This window comes from Psammomys obesus, unplaced genomic scaffold (assembly GCF_907164565.1).
Source record: "Psammomys obesus unplaced genomic scaffold, mPsaObe1.curated_primary_1811, whole genome shotgun sequence".
Taxonomy (NCBI): Eukaryota; Metazoa; Chordata; class Mammalia; order Rodentia; family Muridae; genus Psammomys; species Psammomys obesus.
The window spans coordinates 6,939,138-6,963,581 of record NW_026596134.1 but is presented as its reverse complement, the minus strand read 5'-3'; the positions used below and the strand labels follow the sequence as shown (position 1 = coordinate 6,963,581).

Below are 24,444 nucleotides of genomic sequence, written 5' to 3'. Positions count from 1 at the left end.
TGCCCGATTCCTGACAACCTGAGTGTGAGCTGTGGAACTTGCAGGGTAGAATGAGAACCAACTCTTATAAACTATTCTTTGATTCCCATATGCACTCATGCACCCGAGAGCACACACACACACACATAGCAGTTCAAGAAAGAGGTATGGGGATCATACAAGGCAATGCCTCTGCACCTGTCTCTCCACTGGGCAAACAGGCTCCTACACGAAGAACACATGGGAAAGCCCGGCTGACACCTCACAGGTAGCCCCTTCCTTCTTAAGTGCCATGTGTGATGCCTGACTTGTCACTCTGATGGTTAGAACGTGACAAGCCACATCAAAACTCCTTTTCAAATGTCTTGTATACTCCTCCAGACAGATTTACCAAATACTTAAGTATAACCCTAAACCCAGATGTCCAAACAGAAGGGATGATGAATAAAATCGTCAGTACCCTAACAAGGTAGGCATGTCGCACTTTAACATTATAGTCTGATTCAGCTCAGAACTAGATCTGAGGTGCCAGGATGAAGGATCCTTTCGAAGTCTACCCACCCACAAAAGCGGTTTAGGCAGGCACAGGGAACAGTTCTCAGAGACAGATGATAATTAAGTTTAAATCAAAAGACAAAGAGGAAATATTTTAATTTTTTCACAAGTATTCATAACGGCATCATATTTTAAATAGTCACAACTAACAAGTTACATTTTTCACAAAAATACTTGTACAGAGGAATATTCTTATTTACATCCAGAGTTGCCATAATTAGGAAAAGTCAGGACACTCAGCAAAGACAATGAGACAGGCTAGACGGACTCACAGAAAAGCTGAACTGGGTGCCTAAAATACTCCCAGGAATAAGCAAGCAACCCTGTGGACTAGAGGGCTACACAAACAAGGCTAGGCAGTACCAACCAGAAAAGTGTACATGAGACAGGAGGGTAAATGCCTCTGTGAAGGGGGGCTAGCTCAGCCCCAAGTGCCAAGTGTGAGGGAGCAGCTGACACTCACTGCAGCAGACAGGCAGCACCTGACACTAATGCAAAGGGAGTGATTTGCCCAACCCTGGTGTTAGCTAGAGGTCGACATAGGACTCTGAGTCCTGTGCCTATAGGAAATGCTAAGATTCAAAATATAAAATGCTAAGACTCAAAGATTTCTCACCCACAAAGAAGCCTGACATGACGGCTCACAGGAATGCTTTTTCTCACTGGCTGACTTCCAACTGTGTATACGGGATCTCTCAAAGTTAGCAGGGTGCCCAGCGCAATCCTGAAAATATCCACAGAGGCTGGCACAGACTGGTGTTCATACACAACAGTGGCTATACCTTCCTGTAAACCAAAATAACATTTCCTGACAAAAAAAGACAATCTTCATTACTGATACACTTCTCTACACTACACAAATAATCTTTCTTTTTAACCTAAGGTAAAACGTGCTTACTCTGATACCAAGTGGTCCATCCAGCTACAGAAAGCAGAGTATCACCCTGTGTTCACACAGTCCTTCCAAGGGACTTTAAACTCTACATTCCCCTTGGGAGATGAGGGGAGGCCAGGAAGAAGTGCTGCCCACTGACCCCAGAACCCTGGGATCCGAGATTGTACTCAACAGGGGCAGAAGTGAAACAGACTGGCTTAAATGTCTTACACAGCATTTTATGTAAATATCATTTAAATTAAGACAATCAATACTTAATCCTAAGGCTATTTATTGCAGGGTAGGGTTCTCATTTCTAATCCCACTGGTGAGAACACTCAGATGCTACAGTCCTGAGTCAAAGGACGCACAGTGAGGGGCAAGTGCCTCTCGAACAAGAGCAGACACAGCTAACTGGTCTAACAGGAGCTATTGCAGTAGCCCTTTCAGTGACACAGGACAGGAGGCAGAACAGATGGTTCCTGGTCCCTGATACTGTGCTTAGGAACACTGCTACTTGGAAAGATTTTTTTTTTTACAGTGACTTTTACTTTTTAACAATATTGTTGACAAATATATGTATTCTTAAGTGGGGCTCCAAATTTTCCTGACACTTCATTGAAATGGAAGCCTACTCCTATGATGTCTGTCTCTGTATGCCCTGCTCAGATTAAAAGGGAATGAGGACAGACAGGAAGAGAAAAATGGGGGTTCCAAGTCAGTCCTATTTGGCAATCACATTGCTGGGGTCTCTGTTGACATCAGCAATATAGTCAGAGTTGGAACGGCTGAGTGACCTTGACCAAGCTTGCTTTCCTGACTCCTAGAGGGGGGAGGGGTCTCTGTATGGAACTCGGCAGCAACAGGTGGGCACATGCAGCCTGCTCCAGTCAAAATTATCGACCTGATGCAAGCATGCAGCATGGTGCCAGATCTGGAAGGTGTCACTCTTAGAGGGCTGAAGTAGCCCACAGCTGCTGTGGTGTGGCACAGCCACAGTGTCCACGTGATGCTGGCCACCAGCCTGACATCACAGCCTTGGCACTCTAACAAGCATGAGGGCACACACCACTATTGTGCATGTGCCACCATGACCTAATTGCCCAGAAATTCCCACAGGTCTTGTCTAAGAAACCTCTTCACCTACAGAAGGGACACTGGGGCTGAGCAAGATGAGGTATCTTGGCCAAGTCAAGTCATTTGCTTGGTAACTGCAGATGAGGCAACCCAAGGACCCTGTCAACACACTACGTGTCAATTCAACACAAAAGTCTGAGCAGATGCCCTTTAAAAAGAAGACAGCAGATATGTAACTCAGAAGTGTTCAGATCCAGACAGGTCCCCACTAGTGCCTCAGCAATGCACAAAAACCTGGAGATGAAATCAACATCTCTGGCAAGATGCAGAAGATGAAAAGGAAGAAGCAGGAGACGACATTGTAAAGATACCTGTTTATATGGCTTCATCAATTTAAACAGTTGAAAGAAATAGTTGTCTGCAGCTCAGAGGGCAAAGGGGACTCCCGTGTACTAACTCTCTCTGACCTTAGGAACCAAGGAGGAGAGAGGTATGGCGGGCAGTCTGATCAAAATGGCAGGTAACACATGCTGCCTGCTTCATTAGAAGGTCAGGTAGGGACCGGCCAGTCATGGCAACAAATGCCGCCACAACCTGCAGTGTCTGCTCAGAGCCGGATCACACACAGGCTCTGCTTAATGAGGACAGAAGAGCTAGCAGTTCCATGAGGCCTACCAGCAGCCACTCCAAGACGTCTTTTGAAGTTTCTGGGCAGCAAAAGGAAATCAATCTTATGCAAATGTATACAAGATGATTATTTACAAACTCTGCAGTTTGGGATTGGGGTTGGCACTGCTTCCTGTTTAGGGCTTTCAGAGGGTGAAACTGACTTTCCTTTCTCACCCACAAACCGAATGCAGCTGTGGCATCCAGCATCCCTGATACCCACCAACACTTTAGAAACCAAGAGGTGACAGCATGCAACTCTAAACAGTGACAAATACAAAGTGCCAGTTTCTCTTTGTTGGGTTACTCTTGAGGCACAGATTGAAAACAATTACCCATTTCCTCCTCGGTAAGTGACAGTAACCACAACAGGCTCTGAGGTGTCTCCAAACAACCTGTGGTCGGTGACAGCACTGCATCAATGAATATGCTCTCAAAAAGCAAACTGTTCATGGAAGTATACAACAATCTTACCTTTAAATAAAAATATTTTATTCATTCCTGACAGGTTATCAAAATGTACATTATTAAAGTAAAAATGGTACTTTTGAATTAGTTGCCTAGGACGTATTTGGAGTATTTTTATTTAACTTCCTAAGAATAAAGCCCACTTCCAATTTTCTTTGCCACTAATAGTCTGTACTATGTACTTAACAAAGGACAGATAAACAACGCATGGGCCCCAGTCCATCACAGAGTGCACATTTCCTCTTGCATTTAGGATACAGAAACTTACTACATTTGGGTTACTTTCCTTCACCAAAAACTCCAAGACATCGTTATTTCTCTTCATATTTATATAACCTTGTAAATGACACAAAGAACACAGCACACCTTGCGTTACACTACAAACACACACACACACACACACACACACACACACACACAGACACACACAGAGGATAAAGTGCAGCACAGCATTTTTCGTCTGCGACACTCACTTTCCCCAGGTGAGAGGAGCAGGCAGTCCCTTGGGGAGGCGAGCCCTAGCTGCTTTGCTTTCCCTGTGGCTTCACTCACTAGCTTCAGAAGTGTTGAAATTGTAAGTTGAAAAACTCCCCAGAATGAGAAGAGTGCTCCCCGGTGCTTTGGGAGTGCTCCATTTTTAAGCACTCAACACTGTTTACAAAGACATTCCCAATGAGAGCTTGTAAGTAACAAGTACAATTACAGTCACTTTAATGAAAGCAAGCATTCAACATGGCAGCACATCTCTAGCGACCATGACACGAGCCACCAGACACTCCTGTAGGCAAGTGCCAGGCCCTACAATGTCACAAGGTTTTGGCTGCGTGTTGTTTTGACATTAAATTATTTAACTAAAACCTGCTTTTGTTCCTGAGATGAGCACATGAATTAAACAAGCTTTCTACGAAGCTGCCACTAGGATACCCTGCTCCTCAGCTCCACGCTCTGTGGAGTGACCCTGGAAGCATCAGTCCTCCCCGTGGCGCCATTTCTGTGATTCGTCCTGCCGAACATCTGGTCTAATTTGGTTTCTCATACCACCTAACACGTTTGATGTTGCTTCAGTGGCTACAATTAGGGGTTTGACCACTGCCGGTGGAATCTGGCGCAGGACTTCACCCACAGCACCAGTGACCCCTCTGCTCTCATGTTCTCGAGCAGCCGTTTCATAAATGGTCTGAGCCGTGTCTGCGATTCCCTGTAGAGGGTGGGGGCAGGAAAGAGAAGGAAAGCACAGGTCAGAAACTAAGGTGCTCACACTACACACTTTAGTTAACCTACACGCCTACAGCTAGACCAAACTAAACAAGCAAAACCCCAGCCACCCTCACGAAGCTACTTAGGATTCTAACTCTAAATCAAAGTGCCATTAACCATGACTTAGCATTTCACTTTGACACTAGAGTGTGGAAAATGGAGCTCAATTAGTTCCAAGTGAGGAAGCCCACAGAAACACATCATAACCTAAAAGTAACTTCTGGCCCAATTAATCTCTCCAGCTAAATACACTTCTGCAAAAAGAGCCTCTTGAGCAACTCTCCTGATGGACCACAGTGAAGACTCGTCTAATACAGCACAGAGAGCATACATCCACACTGCCCCAGGAACACACGCTCTGTCTGCAATGTATCAGGTCATATGTTAGAGAAGAACTGTGGACCATTCAATTAAGATAAGAAGTCAAACCAAACACTTTATTGGATTACATAGAAAATTCAATGGCTCAGGGGTTAAGAACACTGGCTGCTCTTTCAAAGGTCCTGAGTTCACTTCCCAGCCACCACATGGTGGCTCATAACCATCTATGCTAAGATCTGGTACCCTCTTCCAGTGCATAGGCACACATGCAGGCAGAATGCTGTATAAATAATAAATCAAAAAATAAGGAAAGAAAGAAAGAGAGAGAGAAAGAAAGAGAGAAAGAGAGAGGAAGAAAGAAAGAATGAAAGAGAAAGAAAAGAAAGAAAAAGAGATAGAAGAAAGAAAGAAAGAGAAAGAAAGAGAGAGAGAGAGAAAGGAAGGAAGGAAGGAAGGAAGGAAGGAAGGAAGGAAGGAAGGAAGGAAGGAAGGAAATTTGGAGAGTGTGAAGTGGGAGCCGGAACAGTCCACATCACAGCCTCAGCAGCATCCTATCTCTGTCACGACTGCCAAGCTTGAGGCTGAGTGGACACATGCCAGCAGTGACCGGGGCCAAACCTGACAGGAGTTCTGGATCTGTGCCACTTACGTCACTGACATCTGCATTTCGACAGGGTCAGTGGCAAGCACAGAGAAGACAGTCTGACACCCTGACCCAGGGTCTAGCTGTCAGTCTGAGAGGCTGACACAGCAGAGAAAACATGCAGCAGCACAGCACAGACAGCATCACAGTGTACCTGCTGCCAAGCCCTCCAACCTGAGCTAGATCCCCAGCACCCACAGGACAGGAGAGAACTGACCCCAGACATTGGTCCTTTGGTTTCCACATAAACACTGTGGTATGTGTCCCCCACAAAATAAACAGAAAAGTAAGTAAATAAATGTAGAAAACTAATATGGAGATTCCCGTAATTATCACTCACCAATTCTACTCTATGGGACTTCTTGCATACATGAACTTAGACACGGCTAGAGAACATTCCCCATGTCAGTGTCACATAGGGAACAAAATGGAAACTAAACGCCCACCAACAGGAAAAGATGAATGATATATTCCTACAAGAAAATACTATGAGACTGTGTAAACAACACTATGTGTCCATGAATGTATCATAAAAGATGGGTTACAGAGTACACGATACTCTTTATGCAAACTCGGAATATAAATACTTCCATGTTGTGCTTAGGAATACTTGCATAGTCTAACTGTAAAAACCTGCCTAGAAAAGCTGTGATGCCTTCAGGACAGTAACAGCCCAAGAATGGGGCCAGGGCTGGATCTACCTAAAAAGCTGCACTTTCTAAGCAAACCTAAAGTAAGCATGAGCAAAGCACTGACCCTAGCAGCAAGTACCAGCTGTGTGCAGCCCACCACTGCCTGCAGCCCACCACTCTCACTTCCTAGCTTTCTTCTCCTACTTTCCACACAAGTCCCATGCTGCTTCTGGCGGCTTATGTTCCCATGGATTCCTCCAAAATATTAAAGTCAGTGCATGCTCTTTTGGTGGCTAATTTTTCTCTCAGCTTGATATGGGTTAGAGTCATTTGAGAAGAGAGCCTCAATTGAGAAACTGTCCCCACCAGCCTGGCCTGCAGGCATATGGAACATTTTCTTAGTGACTGATACGGAAGGGCACAGCCCCTTGTGGATGGTATCAGCCCTGGGCAGGTGATCCTGGGTGTATAAAAAGGCAGGCTGAGCAAGCTGTGAGGAGCAAGCTAGTGCTCCCCTGTGGCCTGCTTCTGTTTCTGTCTCCACATTCCTGCCAGGCTTGAGTTCCTGCTCTGACTTCCCTCATTGATGGACTGCAATGTGGAGTCGTAAGCTGAAATAAACACTTTCAAAACCTTCCCAAGTTGCTTTTGGTTATAGTGTTTCATCACCTAACCATGACAGCAGGAATCATGCAAGCCAGTCCTGAGCTGTCAGCTGAAGTCTCTACATACCTCTTTGACAACACTGTAGGCCTTGGCCACACCTTCCCTCAGGTCTACTGGCTGGTGGGCTAACCGGTGATGAGAAAATCTCTTTGCCTTCTTGGGCTCAATAGAAAGGGTACCCGGAGACACCATGTCATAAGCAGTCTCTGCTGCCGCCTGGTTCATTTTGTCAGAAGGAAGAAATTAATTAGAAGACAGTCTGGGAAGCTGGGCATCAAAAGTGTGGCAGTCCTCTCCTGCAGGGGTTAAGAGAAGCCCCACCGAGATGGCACATGTTTGAACACTTGTGACAAGAGCTTACGACTTTCATAATGTGAACAGGAAAGGTAAGCTAGAAACTGGCACCTGGACTGCGCTGCCCTACTCAGCCCCTTCCTCTTATACGTTACTCTGCAACCCTTAGTACTTCACAGAGCAACTTCCAATGTGTTCTTAAACTCAGCTCTGATCCTTTTACACAGCTCAGTGAAATAAATCCCCTGCTAATTTAATGACTGTTATTTTCTTAAACTATGCAAGCAGATTTGGCATGTATCCTACAACTCTGTTACCTAAATGCTCAATACTAGATATCTAAACAACTACCAAGCACCAAACAGGGCGTGATGGCACACACTTGTGCACACCTAAGCACTTAGAGGCCAACGACCAAAAGTATGAGGATCGCCTGGGCTATATAGTAAGACTTTGTCTCAAAAGACCAAAGTAAACTAAGTATGATAGTAAATCATTACAAATGAGAGGTCTACCCTCTACGGTTCACATTTCACACATCTTCATGGTAGTGTTTTAAAAGTGGTGCAGTTGCTGTACAGGACTCTCATCTGTCCACATGAGGCTGGCCAGGGAATAGTACCTGTATTGTTTGGACCATTCTGTTTGTTAGTTCTAGAGCTGCCATTGCAGTTGAGGTACCAAAGGAGGCAGCACCTCTCTGGAAGCCTCTGACGATGCGACCATCCTTCCGGTACTGCTCAATCGGCAGCCACACCAAGTCCTTCAGGCCTTGCACTAGAGACAGAAATCACATTAAGAACTGTAAGTGACAAGAGTCTAACGCTGTGGCCTTCTCATTCTCACTGAGGTCCCAGAAGCCAGACTTCCCAACAGAAATACAGGCTGAGCCATATGTGTGATTGAAAGTGTTCTAATAATCACTACAAAAAGTTAAAAAAATTAAAGAGTAAACAAATTTAATATTTTAACCTAGGTATATCCAGAATATAAAATCATTATGAAAATATTGTGTATGTATTTGTGCATGTGTGTCTCAAGTCTAACCCTGGATGGAGTTTCTGACCCTGAAACTAGAGGCAAAGTTTTATATGCATGCTAGTATGCATGCAGGATTTATAGAAAATGTTCTTCACATAGACTCTCAAGGTGTTTGAAACACCCAAACATATAAGAAGGCAACCCACCTAATTGAACTAGTGAATGCATTGGCCCAACACCTCCCAGGATTCCTGGTAGCTGGTTCTTCTTAATGTCATTGAGCCATTCGGAAATTGCATATGAGAACAATTTGTCAATACCTAGCAAACTAGAGCAAATGACTGTTAGTGCAAAGAAGAAATAAAGGTATATTCGTAAGTAAGGACTTCTGTTTCCATATCACAAGTGCAAAATGCTATAGATGCTCCCAAAAAAGATAAACAATTTTATATCACAGAATAATATAAATTAGCTACTAAATCCCCAATCTAAATCTTTGTGTCAGTCTGAAGACAATAGATAACAGACAGACACGACAGATGGAAAAAGATACCTATACAGTTTGGGAAGCATGCACAAGTATTAATGTTTTCTATTGTTCTTATCCTTTGATTAACCCTGGCTCAGGCACAGGGCTGGCCCAACTAATCACAACCAAATCTGTTCACCTGCATTCTTGTCCCTGAATAAGCTAATTTACAACTTCAGCAAGCTACCTTAACATAGCCTAAACGGCAGTATTTCAAGAAATACTGCTCTGTTCCAACCACTTCTACTCCCTCAAAATAAACAGAAGCCCAGATCAGGAAGGGTCCTCCAAGACTAAGCTCCCTGCAGAAACACAAGCAGGTAGGTCTGCTTGGGAGAAACTGCACTTTTATTTTCACACTAGCTTTAGTGCCCTTACCTTGAAACCTCAGCCACTCAATACTCACCCATGCCGATAGAAGAGCCTCTTCAGCTTTAACTCAGAACAGTTCAACTGAGCCAGGCCAATCAAAATCCCAGCCAATGTACCCTGAAATAGGAAGAGTGGCTAATTAATCCATAAACTAAGGAGAGACTCAACATTTAACATAGCTGTTACTAGGGAAAGTCCAAGCAATATTCTTTAATGAAGATAAATACTTAAAATATTTATAGAAAAAAATGCATTTTATATGGTACAGGTCATTATACCAGTTAACAGTCAGCATTATGAAATTTCACTCACAGTACTTAGCACTTAGTTTCAAATCAAGTAAAGGTTTGTACTTCATGTCAAAACACACATGCACATGTTCTTCTGTTAAATTTTCTTTTTACTGAATCCATAAAAGAGAGAAAGAGAGAGAGAGAAAGAGAGTGATGTTGAGATGGCTCAGAGGGGAAAGGTACTTGCCACCAAGCCTGAGGACCTAAGTTCAGTCCCAGGTTCCACTCAGTGCAAGGAGAGAATTAGCTTTCATTCTGACCAAGACACAAGTGCTTCCTTGCCTCATGCACTCACTCCCTCTACCATAAACATAATTTATTTATGTACCATAAATGTAATTTCTACAAAAGATAACTTTGTATTACTTATTCATGCAAAGTTTCCACACCTGATCCATTGATACATGCTTGCCATGATAGTCAAGCCGAATAGGAACTTCTGCTGTGAATCTGAATTCTCTGGGAAGAAACAAAGGGAGATATTTTTATTCAAATTACCTATCATAAAATTGACCTAATTTGTTAAACTTAAAAATAAAAGAAAACCACAAAGTATAAGCACATCTTATGTCCTAAATAAGAATGTCTTTTAGTTCTACCTTGTCTTAAAATCATAACTAAACAGATAAATTCTATCATAGTTAACTGTTGTCACAGAAACCTTTTCTCAGTTTATTAAATGTTTATTTAAATATTGTCTACTGTATTTAAATGTTGTCATAAAAAACTTTCCTTGGTTTATTAAATGTTTATTCTTAAGAAAAAAAAGTTTACATATTCTCAAGTCATACAGAGACCAAATTAATAAACGTGGCCTTCAGACTTAACCAAGAAGTAAACAGAAAAGGCAAGAAGCCCACCCTGTTCAATGTGAGCAGAGGCCTGGCCCCTGCTCCTAACATACACGGGATGCAAGTGTGGATGGCTCAGCTCTCTGAGTCTCAATTCTTCATCACTGTAAAAACGACAGACATTGGCAAATTTTGGTGAGAATGCTTGCAGGTAGCTGTCAACTGGAAATTCTGGGGGTGAAATTAAAACTACATACTCATGGCATATGGCCAACACAATGAACTGCCTTCCAAAAGATGACTGCAAACTGAATGCTCAGAACCTGGAACATGATTTCGCCCAACAGACTGAATGTTACTGCTTACACACCAAACCATCTCAGAGAAGCCCACCCTACCACTATTCCCTCAGGCCCTCCCACTCCTCTTCCCCTATAAGAAGTGTAGGGATAAAGAGGGAGCAGAATTGAGGGAACAACTGAACAATGACTGTCCCATCTTGAGACCTACCCAATGGGAGAGAGCCAACCCCTGACACTATTGATGATACTCTGCTATGCTTGCAGACAGGAACCTAGCACAACTGTCTTCTGAGAGGCTTCCATCATCCAGCAGCTGATGGAAACACATGCAAAGACCCACAGTCAAATAAGAGGTGGAGCCTGGGGAGTCTTGTGGAAGAGTGGGAGGAAGGATTGAGGGAGCTGGAGGGGTCAAAGACACCAGAAGAAGACCTACAGTCAACTAACAATCAACCTGGGCCCATGGTGGGGAGAAGGGGTCCCCTAACAATGGGAGCATGGGCTGTCTCTGACTCTGTTGCCTGCCTCTGGATCCCTTTCCCCTAGCTGGGCTGCCTTGTCTGGCATCAGTGGGAGAGGATGTATTTAGTCCTGCTGCGACTTGATGTGCCAGGGTGGGTTGGTATCCATGGCACATCCTCCCCTTCTCTGAGGAGAAGAGGAAGAGGGAATGGGGAAAGGAGTTTTTGAGGGTGGGACTGGGAGGGGAGAGGGAGGGGCTGCAATCAGGCTATAAATTGATTAAATAAAAATTTTTTTTAAAGACATGTTAACAGACAGACCATTGGTTACTTATATATTCAGTTATCCAGAGTTGTTCATGGTACCTAGATGGAAAACTGGAACACACAGTAAGTGCAACAGCCACTCACAGAGGAAGGAGGGAGATTCTTCTGGCATCACTGGAAAGTCATCGAGCAGATGAATGATGGCTAGGACCTTAACTCAGCTACTAACAAATCCCTGAAGCTCAGTCTAACTCTCTGAGCATTCACTTAAATCTGTGGGTAACTGAGACATGACCAGCCATTATGATGCCAGGGTTCTGGACCCTCCAGAACAGAAATGAAATCTGCTTTCAGAAACAGGTAAAAACCACACAGGCCTTTCTTGTAACTGTAACACAGTTACAGAGTATCAGGATTGGAACACAGTCTGTATCCTCAGCTACCACAGACACTAAAGAGGGAAGAGCTAGTGTCTGAGGCTAGCCTGGGCTAATAGTGAGACCTGTCTCCACACAAAGTGTCAAATCTCTTGCTTTCAGGATTATGTTTACAAAAGTTAAATTGCTAATTTATATGTGATTACTAAAAAATAAAACATTTGTATCACTAAGATGCAAGTTTTCCTAAAAATAATCACTGTAGGAAAATAACAAAAGTGAATGTTTCCTAGTGAAAAGTGTAGACCCAGGAGACACATCATCTGTGTCCTTCTTTTCCTAATTGCTATTATTTTTACATCTATCATCCTCACTATCAGCATCTTTAAAACATAATGACACTTGTAAATACAGTCCACTTGGGCCACACTCAAGGTCTCCTCTTACAACATAGAAAGAAAGACAGAAAAACTGGAAGCCCTGGAATGAAAGTGGGGTACAGAGAATTGAGGGGAGGAGTTGCTTTGACCCTCTTTGACCCTCCTCTTTCTAGAAATGCCAAGACTCTATCCTGACCAACAAGTGCTAGGGAAAGAGAACATGAAGAAAGAGCAGACTAGTTGGCCAAGGAAGAAAGGACACCAGGATGAGGGCCAAGCAGCAGTGCAGGGGACATGGGCTTCCCAGAATGCTCACCTGACTCAGGAGATAACCTGGCAGGAACTCAAAGAAGCAGACTAAGGACTCAGCAGAAGGGAAAAGGTAGTGTGTGGTGTGGAGAGGCAAAAGGACGACACCATGTTTATGAGGACACAAACACACTCAAATAGAGAGCCACAGGGAGTGGTGGCAGGAGAGGGAATTCCCACCTCAGATTCAGTAATAGATAAGCCCTGAAATCAGGCTTACTACTTGTAAGCAAGGGGTGCCAGTTGGGCAGGGACCACATGCAAACTACAGCACAAGCTTATATAACAATGTGAAGAACACTGATGTCACCTCATGATGGCCAGTCTTTAAAGCTCCACGAGAACTTCATCTATTATCAAAATAAACACACTTACCTAAAAAACACAGGCTGGTCACTAAATGAAGTTTCCTCAGCTGAGAAGTTCTTCTCCTCCAGTCCATTAGCCCCCTCCACTGAATTGGCACTATGGTTTGGGGAAGGTTGTTTTGGCCCAGGGAAAGAAACAACTAGATTCGGCTCCTTTGAGGTACTCAAATGCCTTGGCAAACTGCAGGTGACATCAGCTCCAGGAGACTTGGTAACTAAAACACAAGGGCATGTTTGAAGTTAGCTCTGCTACTCTTGAGCAGCATGGCAATCAATACCGATCAGTCTGCATGCTACATTTCACTGAGTAAATACAACTCTTGCTACAGAGATTGTCTAATGTCATGTTTACATCATTACTGCTACATCAACACATCAGTATTACTAACACAAATAAGTGTGGAACACACACATACAAATGGGAATAAACACCAAGTACATACTCAAAAATAGCACAGCAATTAAAATCAATCTAAGTACTGCCAGTCCTGATTTAGCAATACGTTAACTTAAAATTCGTCAACTTCACAATGGAGAGAAGTGTATATACTCCATCAAAACTGCACATCGAGTATGAACTTTGAGCTTTTCCTAGCAGCATGCAGTCCTGTCCTCTAGTGGTGCTGGGTGGCCACAGCCAGACACAGCTCTTCTGTCAGTAGTCACTAGGGGAAACAACCAACACTCCACAACAGTGTGCTGCTGAGTCAGTCCTAAGTGCGCTCCAGGTACCAGATTTATTTCTGAGCTCCATTACTCAGCTTACAATGGCATTCTGAGGAAGTGATCCCATCCTAAGCTACAGGATCCTCAAACTGTGTGTGCTAAGTACCTTCTGGGTCTGGAGTCAGTAGAAGCTCCACTTCTGTAGAAAGACTTGTGAAGAAATCCTTGAGGAAGAATAAGGCGTCCTAGAATGGAGACAAGTCACTGTAACTCAGGACAGAGTCTGAGGTCTGTCTCCATCATTCACCCTTACACAGCAGTCACTGTACCTCTCGGTCTGCCTCTCCAGCAATCATTCTTGTTCTTGCTCTCTTTACAAACACACATACCTCATCCCCATTATTTTTTTTACAACTATTAAAAAATTTAAACAACAACATTGCAAAAAAGAGAAACTAAAATCCAGACAGCTAGGACTGGGCAGGCCATGGTAGGACACGCCTTTAATCCAGCACTCAGCAGTGGTCCAAGTGGAGGAGAGCCTAGTCTTTATCACTAGTTCCAAGACAACCAAGGCTATATTCAGGCCCCTATCCCAAAACAAAAACAGAAACAAAACAAAACAGAAACCACTAGAAATGATTTTTTTTTCTTTGTAAGAAAATGTTCGCAATTGCTCTTGGCATGTGTTCTCATTCTAACCTGACAGTGGTGACACCACTACTAGTAACAGCAGATGGCACAGCTTATATACTAACCTTTGCCACTAAACTCCCTAGGACTTATTTCTTCTTTAATCATTACTCTCTTGCCTTAAGACAGTTTCTTCACCGAACAAGATATTCAGAATGGGAAAATAAAGCTGGGTGTGGAGGCATATACCTATAATTCCAACATTCAGGAAGCTGAGGCAAGAGGACTGATTGCCAAGAGCTCAAGAACAGCCTCAGCTACATAGCAAATTCCAAGTTAGCCATGGTATAGCAAGGCTCTGTCTTTAAAAATATAAACAATAAACACACAAACTAAGTCACTCATTTGGTGTAGTCTTTTCTGCAATCATATATGAAAAGGCAAGTATGACTCTGGGCTAACATTCCTCCAGCTGCCCACATACTCAGGTGTGTATGGCATGTGCAGACGCAGGGCATAAAACACAAAATCAGACTAGGCGGTGGTGGCTCATGCCTTTGGTGAGCCTGTATCCCAGCACTCAGGATACAGAGGCAGGTGGATCTCTGAATTCCAGGCCAGCTAGGGCTATACAGAAAAATCCTGTCTTGTAACAAGAAAAAACCCACAAAATCGAAACTCTGAGCCCGCTCTTTCCTATCCTTCCCTCTATGAACTCTAACTTCACAAAAATATAAAACATTAACATTGTACCAAATACAATGTTAGTTACTTGCCATCCCATTTACAGTATATTTAAATGACGCAGACTGCATATGCTTATTACATGTTTATATCATGCTCAGCACTGCATGTTAACTAACCATATAAAATGCTGTTTTTAACCACCACTAGATGGAAACAGTTTAATGTGTAAATGTTTTAACTCCAACATTGTTCAAAAAAGGAAAACATTAGGTATAGATTTGTTCTTGAAAAAAGGAAGACTAAAGAAATCCTGGCTTTTTATGGCACTTCACAAATCTATTTATTTATTTATTTGTTTGTTTGTTTGTTTGTTTATTTTGCAGGTTTATTTGCTTATTTATTTATTTACTTATTTGCACTTTATTTCATGCCCCACTGTAAAAACAGCAAAAAGGTTAATATTTCTTCTTTACAGTAACTATGCTTTAGAGTTCTGTAAAGTATTAAAGAAAACTGAGCTTGCTATTTTTGGTAAGACAAGGCAATAAAGATGACTCTGACTCAGTTTTCTCTGGTAGGAATTTCTACAGATCAACTTCCCCATAACTATTTCATTATATTTCTAGTAAGCCAGCATATGAATAAACTGAATTAAATAGAGATATCAAGGGGGCTGAAGAGATAGATGGCTCAGTGGTTAAGAGCAACTGCTGCTCTTGCTGAGGACCCAGGTTCAGATCCCTGCACCTACACATGTTGCAGGATATTTGATCCCACTGTGAACCCCAAGACTGTGAACTGTAAAATCCTTTCTTTTGTTTGGTGTGGTTCTGCCCTAACACACACCTTTAACCCTGGAGCTTTCTGTACACAGGATTTAACAGTTAACCGTAGGTCAAGGGGTGGAGCAAATAACCAGCTGACAGGGATTAACAGAAAGGAGGGACTTTGAGAGAAGAGTGTTTAAGAAAGCATGGAGGAGGGTGCTTTAGCTCTCTAGCTCTTGGGCTTTTAGCTGTTGGCTTTTTTCCTCCTGGGCTGCTAGGTGAGCTAGCTGGCCTTTTCTTCCTGGGCCATCAGCTGAGCTAGCAAGCTTTTGTCTTTTGTCTTTTTGGCTTTTTCCTGCTGGGATGTGAGCTGAGTAGGATAGTGAGCTGGGTGCTTCTTCTGCTTCTCTGAGCTAAAAAAGTTTCACCCCAGCATCTGACTCCTGAGTCTTCATTGGTAAAATCGAGAGGTTGGGATTTTCATTCTTTAGAACAACACACACTGGGCAACTCACAACCAACTCCAGCTCCAGCTCTGGGGAATCTAAAGCTCTCTTCTGGTTTCTGAAGGTACCTATGCAAATGTGCAAATACTCATATACATACCTATACCCACACACACACACTACACACACATACGTAAAGAAAAATAAATCTTTAAAATATACACATCAAAGAACAGTCTTGTAATAAAATATAAATCTAAAGTTTGACCAGCTCAGAACCCGCAAGCATTATATAAGCCAGTGTACTCCTGCACCCATGGCACATCCTCTTAGATGGGGCCTGCTCTGTTTACAGTATGAGCATTTCACTTGATGTCCGCGATGCCTGTCACTTGCTTGGAATACACTTTCAACATTTTATTTAAGTGACAATATCAAATCACTATTACTTAGGCAAATGAATAATGCTATCCACAAATATGCCAAACCTGAACCCAAAACTATAAAAGGTTTATCAAGAGATTTTGTTATTTTTAAATTCCATGTATGTTCTGGGGTTGTTGCTTGCTTTAGCTAGTGTTTAAGGAAGTACACACTCCTGATCCACAGCATATAATGGCAGGCACTGAGCTAAATGTTCTCCACATACTGGCCTATTTAATGCTCATGTGTTATTGCCTCTCTCATTAATGCAAAACCCAAGGAAATTTGATAGGATGCTTGCCTGATCATGAGAAAGTGGTTTTCTTTACAACTTCCCACAAATCTGTTTTTATGGCCTCTTTGCTAACCATTTATTATTTTGTCATTTTTCTTAGTACAAAAAAACTCTCTTGCAGAATCTATAACAATCCCTTCTAACACTCACCCACTGGGGTGTCCTCATCTCGAAAACACATGGAGACCTGAGTTATGTGCCCACATGGAGTGGAAAGAGTACTCAGGCCCAGAGCACACAGGCAATAAACAGGAAAAGGCCAGACTTCAAACTGCACAAATGACTCTGCCCTGCAGTCTTCCAGAAGGCTTCTTGAGCTATGTAACTTTCACACTCAGTGGTGATGAACACAGTTACTCACTACTCTCATCCTAACTGCATCAGTCTGCCCACCACACACACCTGGTCAATATTGAGGCGAAGCGGCATCAGGGACACTCGCAAGCAGCATTCCTGTGGTGACCTTCCAGACTCTGGACGTACATGCAATGCTTTAATTGTCAACTACAAGAAAAAGAAAAGTATTTTCCCCAGTGACACAATGACCCTGTTCTCCTTTCAAAAAAATTTAAAAGTAAACAATCACATTTTTATCTAAGGGAAAAAAAAACAGAATTTTGAGTTTGAAGCCAGCCTGAGCTAGATAGTGAGAACTTGTCAAAGAAAAAAAAAGAAGAGGGGAGGAAGAGGATTCTATTTACCCTCCTCCCTTAAAAGCTTGTTCAGTTCTCAAAAGAGTCTTATGATATATGCCTCTCTCTCTTCAGAGGACAACAGCTAATGTCAGCACCACAGCTGCAGGCTCAATGGAGCCTGCTGAGTCTCAGAGACAGCCACTCCCACCTCACTCAGGTTTCTAAGTGTGAAGGGCTGGCAGCAGTCCTAATCATTTTCACACAGTTGTTTTACCTGGGTTTGACAGACTGGCAATTACAGTTAGGGACTACTTTACAAACTAACTCTTTAAACTCAGGAATTTTCATATTAAAAGAGAAAATAATTTTTTTTCAGTTCTGATAATTCTTCCCAATCTAATTTTCCAGCAGTTAGACAGAAATAAAAATGTTTTTCTAAAACTAATGAGGAGAGTGGGGCTTCAAGGCTTCTTACCATGTTGGAATGAGCTTTACGAGGCATGTCTTTGCTGCAATACAGGTATAGAAATTTATTCATTTGTGATGTTGCCAGCCGATCTCGAATTTCAAGATCCTGAACGATGAACACCTGCCTGGAGACTGGGTGCTCTGAGAGGCTAGACTCACACTCAGGTTTACACGGGGGGTAGACTTCATGCTGAAACTTCACCTTAAAGACAAGAGCAACAGAGCGCTGTTGACTTTCACTTCAATTTGGCTTTCTTTTGTTGTTGATATTTTATGTATTTCTATTTGTGTGGCTGTGTCTATCTATTTAGCATGTGCACGCAGGGCCTACAGCTGTCAGAAGAGAAAACTGAATCCCCTGGAACTGGAATTACACTGTCTGTAAGCTTCTCAGCCAAGCTAAGCGTAAATCAATGTAACGCCATCAGTGCTCTGTCCCTGTGGCCTCTAGATGGTCAGAGGGGTCTTTCTATATGTGCAAGTCAAAGTTAGGCCTTCCCAGACAGACAATTCAATAGAGCAGTAGTTCTTCAAGTGACCCACCGGAAGGGCAAATGCTGGGCAGAACTCAGAAGGCTGTATCTTACAAAGGCCTCCAGGGGACTCTGGGAACCCTGGGAAAACAAAAACACCTCAGGCTCCTCAAAGTATCGAAGAAAAAGAGGTGAGAATTACACAAGAGCCTTGCATTTTTCTACTCTGTAGGGCAGGAACTTGAGGCGTTAAGACTCAGCTATGGGCATAACCAGAGAACCCCACTAATACACTCGCTGAAGTGAGTCTTCTCTTTCAAAACACCATCTTACCTTGCTTAATTGTATTTCCATTAAAAAATCATGATTCCTTCCTTTGCCTCCATAGACTGTATGACGTCCATGCCTTGTAGGTGTCTGAGAAGGTGAGCTATGGGGACTACTAAAGATGAAGAAAGAGAAAACAAAATTCTTCTTTGTTAAAAGAATATTCAATTTAATGAATGACATCGGCAAAATTAGTAAGATACAAAGAGAAAGCATTACATAAGCACTAGAATGTTCCACAAACTCACTATAAACCCTGTAATCCCAGCTGAGGCCAAGGCAGGGAGAGCAACACCTGGGTCAGAGTGAGCTGAGTGGTCTAGCATATGCTTACCATGTGCAAATGCCTTTGGCTCAAGCCCCAGTGCCACAGGACAAATGTGTCATTTATATTTTGGATATGTTGGAAATCCAATTTTATTACCACCATTAGGGATGGCATTTGCTTGCTAAATATTCAGACCTACAGGAAAGCCTAATTATGATGCTGGACACAGGACACATTTGGAATGAAGCCTCAGAAATCCAAGTCAACAACAGAAAAGAACTCAGTGGGGACAGAAGCATTCCTAATTAACCAGTAAGTAAAGGTGCCCAAGCGCTGTGCCACATGGTTCTGCCCAGAAAGCCTCTTTGCCACCCCACCCCATAGACATTTGCTCCAGCCCACCTACACTTTCCACTGGTTCTTTCCTCACCCTACAGAACACTGCTTTGCTTAATCAAAACACTCAGCTCTGGAAATGGAGATAGAGGTCAGAGGTTAAGAGCACTGGTTACTCTCACAAAAGAATTACTTTCAGTTCCCAGCACCCACATGGTGGCTCAACCATCCATAACTCCAGTTCCAGAGGATCCAACTCCTTCTTCTGACATCCAAGAGTACCAAGTATGCATGTGCTGCACCGACACTGACAAAACACAAACATAAAATAAACAGGCAAAAAAAAATCTTTAAAAAAAGTCTAAAAATAAAGTACGCCCTGTTAAATGGCAGGGGCTCAAAGCAAGCATGTGCTGTGTCTTCTCACACACCCACTTAATTTTATGGTCCCATTCAGTCACATAACTTTCTCTCCTTTTGGAACTGAAGGCAAGGAATGGGTCTAGTTTATTTTCATAAACAAATACACGATGGGTACCTGAAAATGCTTGTTGAGTGAAAATCTTCTAAGTCACCATTTTAGTGAATACATGAGAAGTACAAATAAGTTCACAGGCAACTTTAGATGTGACATTTAAATTACATATTGAATACTAATTTACTCATCCATAAGATAAACTCAAAGTCTGAAGAGATGGCTCAGGGGTTAAGAGCACTGACTGGTCTTCCAAAGGACTCGAGTTCAAATCCCAGCACCCACATGGAGACTAACAACCATCGATAATTCCAGTTCCAGAAGATCCAACACCCTCTCTGGCCTCTGTGGGCACTGCACTTTGGTGCAGAGACATACACCCATAAAACACCCTTACACTTAAAAATAAATAATCTTTAAAAAAAAGATAAATTTCATGTGTTTTTCTACGGACAGATACACTGATCCAACAAATGAACTTACATGTAACTCTTAGCTGGAGACACAGGAGGAGCTGTTGCAAAGTCCTTGCCTCCATAAAGATGCCACACCAGAGAGACCTCTTTAACAACATAGCGAATGGCAGGGATGGGAAAGTGAAGCGGGGCTTTGCTGCTATCCGTCCTCGTAATGGGCAGACTGAAATAGTCATCTCTTATCACAATTGCGTCATCAACCATGATCTTTATCACTGGCTCTTCTTCTTTCTCCTGAAACACACCAAGGACAGCACTCTCAGCTCCTACAATAACTGCTGTGCCTGACACACCTACGGGCACCCGTGACTCTACACTCTTTCTAATAACTTCAATGTAAAAAACGGGGTAATAATTTATTTCCTCTGAAAGGGGGTCTCATACTGTAGCTCTGATTTGTGTGAAACTCACTATGTAGTACAGGCTGATTTTGAACTTGCAGCAATTCTCCTGCTTTGGAGGCCTGAGATTTCAGGCATATACTTCCACATCCAGTGTGGGTAATAATTTCTGACATGAATCATCATATCATATTTTGTACCTTATTGATCTTAAAATAAAATATGTTCTACAAAAAAAGCATCTCATGAATAATTTCCAAAAGTTTATAATATGGCTCTCACTATTTGATAATTGAAAGTATACAGATTGTGTGTGTGATTACTGCTTAAAGTAATAATGCAATCTAAACCAAAACCTGACAAATTTCAACATATTAATCGTTTGTAATTACAGTTGTATCCTTAGTTCAACTGCTTTGGTTTTTTGTTTTTTTTTTTTTTACCAGAAAGTTCCCAGAACCTATGACACAGACACAGTCACCTATGAGGGTGCTACTAGACTGTTCTATGTGTGTGCATTCATCTTAACCCACCCATAAGTCTTCACAGACATCTCAATCTTTGCAGAGCTCACACTAGCCATTCTGTAGGCCACCTCCTGTCATTTAACTACACTGACCTTCCATACATTAGTGTACTTCACCAATTAGAGAGAAACAACTATGCAAACGTAGAGCATTTTCTAAGCCTCATGTTATGAGCATAGTGTAATGCCCATTTACAAAGCACTAACATAAATTACAAGAAGGAACAATTTTGAAGTGGGAAGAGTTACAGATTCAAAGGTCTTCAGAGGCCCTTAGCCATTTAATTTGTAACACTATTTTAAAGTCTTAATCATATTATCAGTTTATTACCTGGACAGCTGCTTTTGGTGCAAAAAGAATGCAAAAGTCATCGTTTTCAGTTGGCGCCCCTGACACTGTGTCACTCATCAAGTGGTGCGTGAGTGAGGCATAGGCAGGGCTGGGTCCCTGAGACGCACTCCCACTCTCATCTGGGAACAGGAAGAGGTCTGAGCAGCACGGCTCCTGAGTGTGAGACTGTTCATCCGTGACACCTAGATGAGCAGAGGAGAACATCCGACCCACTCTGAGACACTGACAACAGGGCTTTCACCTCCTTAACCTGGCCTACTTCCTATATAACAACAACACCTTTTCTACTTCTTATCACAACTCTGTGCTGCAGGACATTTGATCCCATTGTGAACCCAGGGACTGTGAACTGTAAAACCCAGTTTCTAATTGTGGTGTGGGCCAGCTTTAGCACATACCTTTAATCCAAAAGCTATCTGAAAACAGGATTACATAAAGTTAACCATAGGTCAAGAGGCAGAGCAAGGAACCAGGTGACAGGAAGTAAACAGAAAGGAGGGACTTTGAGCTGAAGGGTATTTAAGACAGTGTGGAGAGGGGCCTTTGGCTTTTTTGGTTTTTCTGAGTAGGAAGGTCAGCTGGGTGCTTTCTCTGCCTCTCTGAGCTAGTAGGCTTTCACCCCAGCATTTAGGTCTTTATTGGTAAAATAGAACGATTGGGATTTTCATTTTTTTAAAACAACAGCTCTGTGAACCTGGGGCTTAGGGGGGCTGAAGTACCTCCCCAAAAAAACCTCAGCAAGAGGCAGAAATACCTTAAAAGCACAAACAAATGACTCATGACTAACTTCAAGTTCAAGAAAGTGACTGATAGCATCAAAAAGGGACAGTTCCTTCAGTTAATCAGTGTAAGAAAAGCTCAAGAAGTCAACAACAGCTGCTTCCCATTAACTGGGGCTTTTACTTTGGCCAGGAGTCTGTCTTGCAGGTGGAAGAAACTAACAAGTGTCCTTAGAGTTCAATCTTAGAAACCCCTTGGGCAACACTGCAATGGGAAGGAACATCTAGCAGACCCTCACCAAAAACTACAGGAATCTCTGCTTCAGGAAGGCGGAGCTGATTCCTGGGCTCCAGAAACCTACACTTTTTCTCATGCAGCTCTTAAAAGTGAAATCACAGAAGATACCCTATGTACCAAAAGTCTTTACAAGAACACTTTACACTATGTATTAGAATTATCCAGTCTTCCCTATTCATTCAAACCAAATATTGACATGAGACAAAGAACACAAAAATGCATAAGACAAGGCCTGGAGCGATGGCTCAGTGGTTAAGAGCATGGTCTGCTCTTCCAAAGGACCTGGGTTCAATTCCCAGCACCCACATGGCAGCTCACAATTGTAAAACCAATTCCAGGGGATCCGACACCTTCACATTAATGCATATAAAATAAAAATTAAATAAAACTATTTTAAAAAAATGCATAAGACAGTGTTTTGCCCTCACGACTCTCCCAGACTAGCATTTAAATACTGACAACAGCTCTGCAGGCCTTCCTCTGTCAGAGTCCAGTGCCTAATGAAAGTCTGTCTATAATGTGCAATCAGGGTCCCTTCCAACTCTTGACAGCTTCTGCTACTTAGTGCACAGAAAGCTGAAAGCTTAGTTTATAGCCTTATTCATAATTTACCCTAAGTTAATGCAAAATGTTTGATAATGTCATGAATTTTCTCAATATGTGCATAGTACAGCTGGCCGTACACTCAGTATATACAGCCAAAGCCATCCATGAGCTCCTGATACACTCTATCTCCTGTGCATTGGGATCTTAAGCATGCACCATAATTCCCAGTTCCATCAAGTATTACTTTAAAATTACAGCTTACAGAATTTAGAAATAACTATGTTCCTCACCAGGCATTGGGGCACATGCCTTTGATTGCAGCACTTGGGAGGTGGAAGCAGGTAGATAGATCTCTGTGAGTTTAAGGTCAGCCTGGTCCACACAGTAAGCTCCAGGACAGCCAGGGTTATTTAAAGAGACCTATCTCAAAGAATAACTGTGTTCATCTTATCAGAAAAACTGTTTTCTGAAGAACAAATGGTTGAAAATATTTGGATGCTTCCATTTGGCTTTCAAGGCTCTTTACTCATCTGGTCCCTTCCTGCTCTTCCAACTTTACTATGGTAGGTATAAACAGATCACACAGCCTTCCTCTGTATTCTTATATAGATAAACCTATGACCTTGCCGAGATGAGCTTCCTCCTCTATGCACTCCCCTTTTCACAACCAACTAGTCCTGTTTTCACTACTCATGAAACTTCCAATCCGCATTCCATGGTACTTTCTTGTGTCATTCTCAATCACCCCAAGTGGCAGTGCCCATCTTCTCCCAGTAGACTGAGAATCAGCAGACAGAGCTGAGCTGACTGCTGTACACATCCATGGGCGCAGATGTGTCTTTAGTAAGTTCCTTACGGAAAATGCTATGAGAACACACCAACAATGTGACTCTGCTACTCTAGCAGTGCTCTCAGGGAAAGCTCTCCTCACCATTTGTCTGTGGTCCCATTGGGGTGGAGGCCTGCTGCATATCAATCTCTTCCATGGCATCACTCATCAGGTCCCGTAAAATCTGCTGATCTGCTTCAGGAAGCACTGGACCACGTGAAGATGAATGGCCACTGGAATCTACCTACAACCAAAAGCCTAGTTAAAAATAGCTAAAGCTGACAATACTCCCAGCTTCTTGAGTGGCTATAGCAAGAGGACCACTGAGATCCAGCAACATGAGGCCAGTCTGGGAAACAAAGTAAGACATTTCTCAAACAAAACAAAACCCATCTGAAAAAGTCTTTTCAGAGGAGATGGGCAAGTCACTGAGCACACTACAAGGGAGCAGAGAACAGGAAACAGTAAGAGCTGCCTTAGACCACATCCTCACAAAGCCCAGGAGCAGTTCCACACTCACTGTTTACCTTTGCCCTGCAAAGGTGATGTGTGTGTGTGTGTGTGTGTGTGTGTGTGTGTGTGTGTGTGTGTGTGTG

General features: G+C 42.7%; 1 protein-coding gene across 1 annotated transcript in view; it reads right to left on the bottom strand.

The window, feature by feature from the left end:
• Positions 1 to 594: 594 nt before the first annotated feature.
• Positions 595 to 24,444, bottom strand: part of Atg2b (autophagy related 2B) — a 68,630-nt gene continuing 44,780 nt past the window's right edge. Inside the window, exons 29-42 of the mRNA XM_055592750.1 lie at positions 23,951 to 24,092; positions 21,436 to 21,638; positions 20,245 to 20,471; positions 18,689 to 18,797; positions 17,890 to 18,084; positions 17,182 to 17,283; positions 13,695 to 13,773; positions 12,870 to 13,077; positions 9,997 to 10,066; positions 9,349 to 9,431; positions 8,620 to 8,741; positions 8,055 to 8,209; positions 7,205 to 7,354; positions 595 to 4,817 (exon numbers count right to left, since the gene is read on the bottom strand). Of these exons, the coding sequence (XP_055448725.1) occupies positions 4,587 to 4,817; positions 7,205 to 7,354; positions 8,055 to 8,209; positions 8,620 to 8,741; positions 9,349 to 9,431; positions 9,997 to 10,066; positions 12,870 to 13,077; positions 13,695 to 13,773; positions 17,182 to 17,283; positions 17,890 to 18,084; positions 18,689 to 18,797; positions 20,245 to 20,471; positions 21,436 to 21,638; positions 23,951 to 24,092 (2,076 nt within the window). The 3' untranslated portion in view covers positions 595 to 4,586. The remainder of the gene's footprint in view (positions 4,818 to 7,204; positions 7,355 to 8,054; positions 8,210 to 8,619; positions 8,742 to 9,348; positions 9,432 to 9,996; positions 10,067 to 12,869; positions 13,078 to 13,694; positions 13,774 to 17,181; positions 17,284 to 17,889; positions 18,085 to 18,688; positions 18,798 to 20,244; positions 20,472 to 21,435; positions 21,639 to 23,950; positions 24,093 to 24,444) is intronic.